At 37.9% G+C, this 11,401-nt stretch overlaps 1 protein-coding gene across 1 annotated transcript; it reads right to left on the minus strand.

The window, feature by feature from the left end:
* Window positions 1–1,020: 1,020 nt before the first annotated feature.
* LOC112574361 (trifunctional enzyme subunit beta, mitochondrial-like) lies at window positions 1,021–11,272 on the minus strand. Its single transcript, XM_025255384.1, has 15 exons — window positions 11,164–11,272; window positions 9,757–9,816; window positions 9,252–9,378; window positions 9,011–9,042; window positions 8,750–8,817; window positions 8,136–8,223; window positions 7,497–7,687; window positions 7,008–7,100; window positions 4,575–4,662; window positions 4,324–4,448; window positions 4,022–4,149; window positions 3,595–3,682; window positions 3,206–3,280; window positions 2,745–2,909; window positions 1,021–2,134 (listed from the first exon to the last, which is right to left on the minus strand). Exons 1-15 carry the CDS (start codon window positions 11,246–11,248, stop codon window positions 2,099–2,101), a joined length of 1,449 nt encoding a protein of 482 aa, XP_025111169.1. The 5' UTR covers window positions 11,249–11,272; the 3' UTR covers window positions 1,021–2,098.
* Window positions 11,273–11,401: the final 129 nt, after the last annotated feature.

An 11,401-nucleotide genomic window follows, 5' to 3' on the forward strand; every position in this document is an offset into this window, starting at 1 on the left:
ACAGCGTAAATGATATAGAAAAGCACTTGCAGAGAATGTTCAGGTACATGGTACAATTGTGTGCTTTCTTTGGTCAAGATGTCTGCTGTATTGAACAGCATTTTTATTTGTATGTCCACTAAGGCCAGTATACTTTTTGTCATTTCTCATGGTGACCAAGAGTGGGGAATGAATATGTTGTCGCACACAAACCAAGAATGCATAGACTGCAATGGTGTCAAATGGCTAGGCCAAAACAACACAAAAGCCCATCTTCTGCAGTGCACCCTGCTTTGTAAATAATGCTTGGCGTGTGCTGTGTGTTACTTGATGTAGCCATCACTGCTAAAAGTTAGGACTTTGTGTAGCGACAGTTCTCCTTTGTGGAATACTGGTCAGAAAACGTTTGCCATCTCAGTCACCTAGACAACAGTTGGTCAGAGTGAAAGACCAGAACTTCATCGCTGCTTTTTGTTTTTCTTCTTTTCAAATTGATGGCAGTTGGTTTTGCCATCTTTGGAGACCTCATCGATCATATACTGTGTGATACCATCATATGGATAATACAAGCTTTTATACCAGGCAGCATATTGTTACCAATTTGAAAACTCAATTGTTTCCCACCTCAACTCTTTGAAGTGAACAAGCATAAGTTAAAGAGGTAGCTATTGCTTATTCATTGCTGCTACAGTGCCAAACCACCTTTGTGCTGGCAAACTGCTTAACATCTATGCACCTGACAGTAACAAATGGCATATTGATAGGGAAACGACAACTTCAGTGTGACAACATCAGCTGTTTTGTGCTTTGTAAGTGATATATTTGTCAATAATGATAGAATATTGTTTTATATGGTTTGCCTGTTGTTTCTCTTGGACCATGTGATCGTTGCATTTGGAAATGTATAAATGTTCAAAAATTGAAGTTCTGCATATGATGAGGAAAAGGTTTGTCAGGTTACAGCTTTTTTTTGCAGTTTGAGATGTATGCCATTTCTAAATTCTCACACTTTGTTGCTCAACATCAGAAAAAAGCATCACATGTTTTTGTGATTTTATTTACAGAAAAACAAGATGCATGCACAGACATTAATTTGATCTGCCGAACCTTAAAAATTTCCAAATCAAAGATTTTGCACATCATGATGTACTTGAAAGACCTTTAATTTCTGATGTAATTATATTTCTGAAGTGTCAAATGAATAAATTCTACTGAAATATTTCGTATCTGTCTTGTGTTTGACCATAGTTACATGTATGGGATATACAAAGACACTGTAACCCTTTTGCATTTAATACAATGCCCACTGAAGCTGGAACCTTAAGTAAACATACCCCATCCCCCAACCAAATCTCTTGTACAAATGAAATTTTTCTAAGAGGAATATGCAAGTTTCTAAAAATGCAAGTCATTAGAATTTTATTTTTCTAACAGACGGATTTCATCTACATTTGATTCTACATGTTTAAATAGTCAAATGTGTTACTTGTAAAATTAACCTATATGTATGCATCAAAAATATTTATCCAGGCTCATACCATTCATGTGATTGGAAAGTTAACCATTTAAACATCAATAACATTTATTCAGGATCACACCATTCACATGCATGCACCTTCACACAGATATTTATTCACATGAAACCCTCCTGCATTTTGAGCTCGCTAAAGCTCTTGGGTCATGAATAATTAGTAAACAGGTAAAAGGAAATCTGAATTTGAATTAAGATTAGTCCTTTGAGGTTGAAAGTCTTGGTTCCAGCTCTGATGATTTATTCTGAAGGTTTGTGATGTCAATTTGATTTGCAAGAAAACGTTACAAGACACCCTTAGCAAAAAATGTGCCTTGCAACTTAACAGCATCAAGAAACAACAAATTCAACAATCAGTAGAAATGACACTGTATCCATTCCTATTCTTCAAAAGTTGCATTGTCAGAAAAAACAACTGTACTTTAAACTCTGCAAGATTTGAAAAAAAAGTATGAGACAATGATCCATTAATTATATTGTACATGTGAAGATGCTCTTAGATTTTCTCTGCAAGTTCTGTCATCATACTCAAGTAACAAATTCCAACTTGTTCATGGTTAATGTCATCCCCATCTTACTGTCACAGCTTCAGCTAGAATATCGTTCCACAATTATGGCATGACCCTGTGAAATAGCAAAAGAATAGGTGGTTTGACAAGAAAAATACACAGCATGAACAAGTCAAATTTAAGCAATGATGTCATGCTTTTAAAAGGGAATTTTCCACCAGAAAAAAATGTTAACATGTATGTAAGTTATTTTTTATGATTTATTGCAACCATGTCATCACCTGTAATCCCTCCATAAATCTATTATTGATCTGTGAAAGATTATTAAAGCTCTTGAGCTGATATTAATGCTGAGACTGTTCAGGTCTTACAGCATAACAATAATGAGCGTGTTATTTATATAGTACTTAATCATGCTCATAAAGAAGCATGTTCTCAGTGCATGGCAGGTCAAGAATTGACATCTTAAAGATGTTTTCATGTTATTCCTTCTAAAATGGTGACAAGGATGTAAAACTTGTATCAGCTCAAAGGCATTTTGTCTTCCATCTTATATTCAAAACACAAAGCACAAGTCCAAGCTTTTCATTTTAATATTTTCAGTACACTTTAAATTTGTGCTTAAATATGACTTGGATAAAGGAAGAAAGTTTTCAGCATTTTTATCACAAAACGGTCCTGTTCTGCTGATTCAGCTAATGATTTTATGAGTAGTTTTTACTCACCAGTCCACCAGCAGCACATGCAGCCACCAAGGCAAACTGCCCATCCTCATTATGCAGGCGATTGGCTGCAGTGGTGACCAGTCTCACTCCTGTGGCCCCAAAAGGATGTCCCAAGGACAGAGAGCCACCCCAAAGGTTCAGTTTGTCCAGAGGAGGGGCTCCAAACTAGATGAGCAAGAGTTCAATATCAAGTTAAATTTTTTAATGTTTACGCATGCATTTTATGACTTGAAGTCTTAGGGTCACCTGATTTCTTGCAGAATGAATATATACTACAGGAATATACACAGCAGCTGTAAAGTCTTTTGAGCAATCATGGTGACAGCTGGCTGAATAAAAAGATGAGTGACAATGAGAGGTTTCACATCTTATGTGTGTACATACACACATACATGCAAACACATATAGTACAGAAACAATAACAAGCCACAGAAAAACAGAAACAGCGCAAGAGGTGTCACCTTTCCAGATCGTTTCATCATGTTTGTGCAGAACCAATCTGAGTCAAGAGCCTTCATGTTAGCCAAGATTTGTCCCTGTCATGCCAATAGAACCAAATCAACAACTCAGTCACAGCTTCAAAACAAAATTAGTGGCTACACTAATGTTAAATTACTTCAAAGATAAGTTTGTGTGTGCTTTAAAACTATTTCTGTCTCTTAATAAAAAGACATACCTTGCACCTTATCTCAATGATCAAACAGCAAAACAAATCAGCTCAGACTATTACTTATCTTTGACTACTGGCTTGTGAAATGAGAATCTTATTAAGGTAACACTGTGATCCATCATCTTGATGTCAGATTTCACACATTTCTAAACAAACTCCTTCTTTTTATGAACCACTTACAGCAAATGCCTCATGATACTCAAAGACGCTGATATCAGACAAGGCGAGTCCAGATTTTTCAAGAATCTGAGGGGTGGCATAGGCAGGCCTGAATATAAAAGTGATAACATGAGGGAATGGCCATGTTTTTTGTTCTGTCATTTTATTTATTCCTTCTTCAGCTTTTAAACAAAGCACTAATAAGTATTGAAGACCTTATCACAAGCACACAAAGCATATAATTTAAAATTCAGGTTATTGTGCAACATGATGGTGACATAGTAATCAACTAGCATTTTCAGTTTTATCTAACATCTGTCGTTCATCTACATTTACCATGTCTGCAATATCCTTCTGGACACCTGTGGTGGCTTTGTTAGAAGTAAGAGTCAATTTTTCCAAAATACCTGCTAACAGATATAATAAACGGTTACAGAAAAAGCCTCACCCAAGAAGCAGCTGATCTTTTGGGTCCTGAGCCACATAGATGAAGTTGCGAAGGTAAGCAAGTGGCTTGAAACCCATAGCCAATGCTTTCTCCTCTGACATTATCAGACAGGCTGAGGCACCATCAGTCTGGAAGAGTAGCGAGAAGAAACCAAATTTTTATTTAAAACAAAGCTGCAGCAAAAGGAAAAAAAAAGATTCCCTGTATTCTATTCATGTTTTTAGAGCAATAACATTCTGATGTTTGTGCGATGCAGGTTAAGCTCTCAATTTCCAAAGTAATTACAAAGAAAAAAAACAAACCAGGAAAGAAGCATTGGCTGCTGTAATTGTGCCGTGGGGTTTGATGAATGCTGGCTTCAGTTTTGCCAACTGCTCCATAGAGGAAGGTCGAATGCCGTTGTCATTATCAACAGGTTCAGCGACACCTGTCAGAATTTCTCATCAATAAAGTGCCTTAAAAACAGCTGTTAAATAGGATTTCTTTTTGGATGACGATATATATTATTACAATTTGTAAAGTTCATTGCAATTCTTGGAGTTTGTATACAAACCTGGTACTTTGTAGGTTAGCCGATCTCTGAGAAGACCCTTCTTTGATGCTGCATCTGCTAGAGTGTGAGACCGCAAAGCATACTCATCCTACACAAAGAAAAAGAACATTTATTGTCAAATCTGAATGCCTCTGTTGAACGGTGATTTGTAAAATAAATGCTAAAGTTGTGCCATTTTCATAGTCTTGGACCAGAAAACGTAGCACTCTATAAAAGGTTAATCCCATATTTGCATTAGTATTCTAAAGGCTAAGCGATAAAACTTGTAAAAGCGGACCAATATAAGAGTAAAGATTCAGCAGCCCTGTGGCCACAGAGACAGGCAACTACACGTACATTGTTCACCGTGTCTCAGTCAAGTACACGAAAGGCAGAATTTTTCTCCTTCCCTTGCTTTTTAAGCTTTTGAGCTACCTAGATAAATTAAATTGTTCCTGCCGAATAATCAGGAAAAGCATACCCAAGTAAGCATTAAACCCATGACTTTTCTGATCAAACTTGCGAATATTGTACTTGCCGGGTGTAATGAGTTGTGGTAGGTCTCATATTGTTTAGTGTGTGAATGGTGTCTTGTGTCTGACGTCTTGTGTGCGTCATTTGTTTCACGTCACTTGAAGCAGAAAAAGACGTCATACAAAAAAGGAAGTTTTTCTCTATGGCCAATTGTGAGCGGTGAAAACAAAAACGGCCTTCGTCCGCCATAACTCTTACAGTGACATTCCTCTGAACTTGTGCCTCTTCGACTCGATTCAGCTACAAATCTATTCATCCTCATCGTCATCTGCTGGGGCTCGTCGAGCGTTGTGTTGTGTGTGTGTAATACGTCGTGCGTATGCAAGGTAAGTGTATGTTTGTCTTCTCTCCCTTGCTAAAAATGAAATCCCAGCAGATTTCTTCCAACTAGGTCGTTATATTGTTTTGGTAAACTCCACTACCCATATTGTCTTACAAAAAAACAAAAACAAAACAAAAACAAACAAACAAACAAACAAAGCTAACCGCCCGTTTTCCGTCTCCTTTATGTATTTAACGCAGAGATGGTATTCCTGAAGGAACAGTGACCATCCCATAAATCTCTGGTTAGAGTGCTTAATTAGCTTGGGCTAAGAATACCTGGGGCTTGTGATCACTTTCTAGCACAAATTCTCGCCCATGGAAATACTGGTTAAATTTCTGATTTCCAGAAATCACAGCGAAACATTCTTTCTCACATGTAGAATACGTTCTCTCAGCCTTATAGCTTCTTACTAAGCGTACGCTACTGCAAATAAGGTACCATCACATTCCTGCAGTAGAACAGCCCCATACCATGTTCGCTGGCGTCTGTTCGTAGGTGGAGCTGTTTAGAAGGGTTGGAGGTGAAATCTTCAAATGCTCGTTTGCACGCTTCTATCCATTCCACTCTATCCGGTTTCCGTGCTCCGATGAAATCCGTAAACGGTGCTGCGATTACGCTGAAGTCGGGGACACCTTTGCGATAAAAACTTGCTAACCGTATGAAGCTTCGAACTTCGGTCCGAGTCTCCGGCCGCTTCGTTTCGCTCAGTCGTCGGATATTAGCATCGGCTGGAGGTACTTCCCCACGACCAACTCGATGACCCAGGAAATCCAAGATAGCACAGCCAATTTCGCATTTGGTAAGCCGTGCTGTTAGATTCGACCTCCTTTAACCTCGTCAGTGTTGCTATAAGTAGGAACAAGTCATCCACGAAGTTCTCCACTCCTGTTTCCTTGAGTGGTTCTAAGAGTTTGCGCATCATACGCGTGAAGACGCTCGGTGCATCTTGCAAACGGCATCACCTTCCACTGGTAGTTTCCGAAAGGCGCAGTGAATACTAACTTATGTCGGTCTCCTTTTCTCACCGGTATCTGCCAATACCCTTTTGTGAGGTCTACGCGTGAAAAGTACGTTGCTTTTGAGAGCTTGGTGTAATTGTATCTGGATCATTCTGCTAGATACTCAGTAATTTGGTTTAGCTGCCGATCATCGACGCAAAACCGAAGGCTCCCATTCCGTTTTTTTTGTTGTTGTTTTTTTTTATACCAGGACTATATGGGAGAACTGTACGCCCCATCAGCTGGTTCGATGACTTCTAGCTTGGACTTTTCCTGTTTTATGAGCAATTTTAAAGTATTTGCTAGAAAGCAGATACCCAAGTGGTTTGAGCATAGGCATCCAATGCTGGAGGTACATGGTTTGAAATCTATGTAGTATAACTAGCTTTCTTCAGTGGTCCCTGCTGAACAGGTACCTAACTCCTTTGAAGGTTGGGGAAGGTAAGGCTGGTGATGGAGAATAGACAGACCCTGCCATCATGAACAGCTGGCCCCAAGAAAAGTGTAGTCTCTAATACATCAACTCTCCGACAACTAAAAGGTCATAAAAATAACACTTTACTGAGTATTTTTGGCAGCCCTAGAAAAGGAACTCACCTGTTCCTGCCTGGAAATCTTGAATGCGGCAGCAAGCCTGTCTCCTGAATGTCCCATTGTTTCATTTGTCGAAAACTCTGCCACTGCTGGCAGCTGCCAAAAGAAGAAGTCTCCTGCATATGCACTGGTAGTCAAGAAGAATGAATCCTTATGCTAATGGTATTCACCATGAAATGTTATTCTTTATACCTGGGTCTTTAATGCAGAAAATGAGGCCGACAGAGAGTGGTGGCACAGAATGAAAGTCATATGACCAAACTGTCAGATGTAGAATACTTAAAGGAATGATTTTGTCAAAACTTGTTTGCAGAATGGGATACTACTAGCAGTAAACATTTGGATTAACATCTTGTGCATGTGGTGGGGAGGGCAAATGTTGGAATAAATAACCAGATCATGACTGCCAAAAACTTCAGGTAGACCAAGCAGAACTTCTGAGTTAGAATCTTAATTCTTCACATTGCACTTTCTCAGTAAAATGTAACTGACCTCTGGGGTTAAAGCTGATGGGGTCAGCATCTGAAAAATGAGCTGCATGCGAGCAGGCACAGTCTTCGCCTTGTTCATGGCCAGCATCAGCTTCCGCATTTTGCGGCTGTGACGAATGGGTACATCAGACATGAACTCTACTCCACCAGCAATGATTGTATCACACTGGCCACTGGCAATCAGGCCAATTCCTGAGAAAAAAATGAAAATGCAAAAAATGTGTTCTGACACAGTATTGTCACAGTTATGTTGCAATTTTTACATTCAAAGTCAGATCTCAGTTAGATAGGTGCTCGTTTTAGCAGCATCAGAAGTTGTGGTAAAAGAAATGGTATATGAATATTCTTTTGCATGTGTGAAATGTAAAGATGCTAGAGGTTGTTGTTGTTGAGTTGGTGTTTTACGCCGAGCCAGCAACTAAGGCTATATCACAACAAGGCAGCCAGCCCTGTAAACAGATGCCACATGCAGAGAAAAAGATGCTAGAGGGATAGGGAACTGTTAGAGTAGGGTTAGTGATTAGTTTAGTTCTAAGGTTTAGGGTATGTGTGAGTGTTAGGTTTGGTTTACGGTCATTCAGGTTGAACACAGTCTAGTGGTAGAGTTGGGGCTATTAACTTTCAGTTGAGATGAGCTTACCCGTGGTGATTGCCTGGTTGGAAGAGATGCAAGCCTGTGTAACAGTATGTGCAGGCACACGATCTGAAATACCTGCCCCCAGTGCTGCCTATGAGAAAACAGGATATCCAAACTTTTAGATTTGTCATCTTTAACATTTGTGAAAGGTATGACAATAAACCCTAGGCTCTACTGTGAAAATGAATAATCTCCCTTTACTTTTGTTGATTATCAGTAACTAAAGCGTTATAGGTTAGTGGGCAATAGGAAAGTAACTGGTTCCCTGCATCCAGGGCAAAGTATGTAAAAGATGGTGTCCAATTCTCTCTTGCATCCTTTTCCTTCCCTTATGTATGAGGTTCTCATTTCTGCTGGATGGGCAGAGAGGAATTTCCTGTCACTCGTTGGGTGACCTTTTGCTCAAATGTTTTATGTTAGAGTAGCCTTCAAACCAAGAGTGCTCTGCTTAAGTCTTCCAAAAGATAAGACAGACCATATATGAATATAAATAAACTATACAAGCATTTATAAGCTTGGTCATGAAAGCAAAGTATTTTAGCAGACAACAAGCAATTAAACTTAGCATGCCTTGTCAGGATGTTAATGAGTATAAAAGCAAATCATATTAGACATACCTCACGAGCAACATTACTGGTCTTGACTTCTTGTATGACTGTTCCATAGGTAATGTAGTCTACAGCATCTGTTAAAGAAAAGGGCTTTTAAAAACAATGCTTTTATCTGAAGCAGCTAAAAAGCAATCTCTGGCTAAATGCTACAGTGAAGCTTTATCATCGACATAACCATATATAGTAACATCATGAATCATGGAATAAAAATTTGAAACAAGAAAGACTCATAAAATAAACAGCTCTGAAATATAGAATTTATGTTACCTTTTGGTAAGCCTGTCCTTTTCAAAAGACCCCTGAAATTAAAAAAAGACTCCAATTTGATAAAGAGTAATCATGCAGCAAATGACAAGAAGCGTTTCTAATACTGCCTCACTCCTAGTGCGACAGTTTGTTCTGTGTTTGTGGCTAAGATTGTCCATCTGCTAATCAGTCCAATCCATAGGTATATTGCTATATAGATATATGGAATATGTATATAATGGCATGATGTGGAAAAACTCACTGAAGTGCTGTGCGTGCCAAGTCATGAGGCATCAGGTTCTTGTATGTTGTACCAGACAGGAGGAAAGGTGTCCGAACACCTTCAACAAGCACCACATTGCGGACACCGGGCCTGCTTAATGTCTTCTCTGAAAAAAACCCCAACACTTGGAAATTATAATAGTGAATCTATAATAATGGCATTTAAAAATATATAGAAATCTAACATTTAGTTCAAATATCATTTTCAAGTACATGTCCTTTCCCAAAAGTTTTTTTAGTTTGTTCCATTCTTTGATAATAAGGGCTTGTTTTAGGTTGTTAGAAACTTTGAAGGTAAATATATAATTGATAATTTCAGCGTAAACTTTGATTTTTTCTTCAAGACAGTTGAATAAGGCTTTGTAAAAATGGTTATAATTTGGAAAAGATTTATTGTGCTAAATGTTCTGGAACTTTTAATTAATCATTGTAAGCAGCAGAAAATTTAGACCTGCTAAACTGTTGATCATGTCTATAGTGCTTACTTGACTTTGTTGTAGTACCAGCATAATAGACACTGGAGGTGCTGACACATCTAACACCATCTGTAAATGCAGTATCAGATAAATGATTGTGAAATGGGCAAATTATATATTGCTTTGATTATGGCTACATTTAGGCTACTTGCACAAGGCTGAGGCATGGTTTTCACTATTTTAGAGGCAAATATTCTCAAAATCAATATTCTCTCAAAAGTAGCAACACCACTGATATAAAGTTACTTAATTTGTACCTTGTTGTACCTTGACATCAAGAAGTACCAGATGCCTAGAAAGTTGATAATATAAACATTTAAAAATTAAGTCTTTTAGTAACTTCACAATTAGCAAGTACAATTTAGTAAGAGAAATAATCAGGAAACAGAAACATCTACCAATTTTGATATTTGTAGCCTCTTCAGTGTTCCACTAAATGTATAACTATGTAATTTTTTTTTTTAAATTATAATTTTATATTATAGATGTTCTGCTTTTTGCAAGGCCTGTTACTCTGGCTGGACCATAGGTTAGTTACAGTTCCTAAGGAGAATTTTCCACTAAAATTCTAGTTCTAACTTATCAGGGTTGCTATTTGGTCTAATGACATGCATTGTCTCGTTTTTTTCCTTCCATCTAATACAACCCTGCACCTAGTGACCCTGAAAACTTTTTCTAAAAGTGTGTTCTCTCTGGCGTATCGTTCAGCCCCAGATTGGATGGCTTCTCACTCTCATCATATATGTGATCTGTGTTCTACAACTGCTTTTCCCCACTGATTTTACCATGCATTAGATGATACATGTTTCACTTGCCCAATCAATATATATTTATTTCACTCGGACAACAAGGATAAACACACACTACATCGATACCTAATATATATATTAATAGATTAATAATGTGAAGTAAAATGAAACTGTCAATTAATTATAAGCTTGAGTTCAATTATAAGGAAACGCGCTTGGCTTAAAAAAAGGGTATGGACTTTGATCCACCTTATCGGTAGAACAACCAACACCCTCCTACCCCCTTCTACCCAATACGTACACTCACGTATAGAGCTTTTTTGACATGGTAGTTTAATGCACGGGTCAAAGTCCAACAAATGAGCTGTAGCTTTTCTGCCTTGCAAACAGTTTAATATTATGTAGCGATGCTTTGAGTTTCTGGAAGCCAAAGATTTTGTATCTACCGCTAATTAAAGAAAAAAATCTTGTCACAATTACAGAAAATTACATTATCTTTATGTATCTAGGAAGCAGACGCTTCCTTGATGTGCTAAACAAGTGTTCTACAGCCGTGCATATTGCTTTATCTCTCAAAGAATTCAATGATTTATCACAGAAACATTATTTATTTCGAATATTTAAGAGCAATTTATTTAAGTATAGGCGTTTAAGCATTTAAACTTACTGCTGTAAAAAGGAGACCGCACAGACAACACCGTTCGACTCAGGAGGGAAGCCATTTTAGAAGCAGACGCACAAGTTGTTATCATGAATCTCGCAACTTGCGAGATTTCAGGACACTCAATTTAGCAAGTTGTTTTATGGTCGTCGAAAAAAAAAAAAAACCTTCACAAAAAGACTGCCATAATGATAATATAATTGCAAGCAATTCTCAAGGGAGATTCGATAATGTCTCTAATATT

Source organism: Pomacea canaliculata, linkage group LG10 (assembly GCF_003073045.1).
Source record: "Pomacea canaliculata isolate SZHN2017 linkage group LG10, ASM307304v1, whole genome shotgun sequence".
In the NCBI taxonomy this organism is placed as follows: domain Eukaryota; kingdom Metazoa; phylum Mollusca; class Gastropoda; order Architaenioglossa; family Ampullariidae; genus Pomacea; species Pomacea canaliculata.

Coding starts and splice junctions, on each gene's coding strand:
- LOC112574361 (XM_025255384.1), bottom strand. CDS start 11,248: ATGATAACAACTTGTGCGTCTGCTTCTAAAATGGCTTCCCTCCTGAGT. Junction 9,379..9,756: donor TGGTACTACAACAAAGTCAA/GTAAGCACTATA, acceptor GGTTTTTTTCAG/AGAAGACATTAAGCAGGCCC. Junction 4,449..4,574: donor GCTAACCTACAAAGTACCAG/GTTTGTATACAA, acceptor AAATTCTGACAG/GTGTCGCTGAACCTGTTGAT.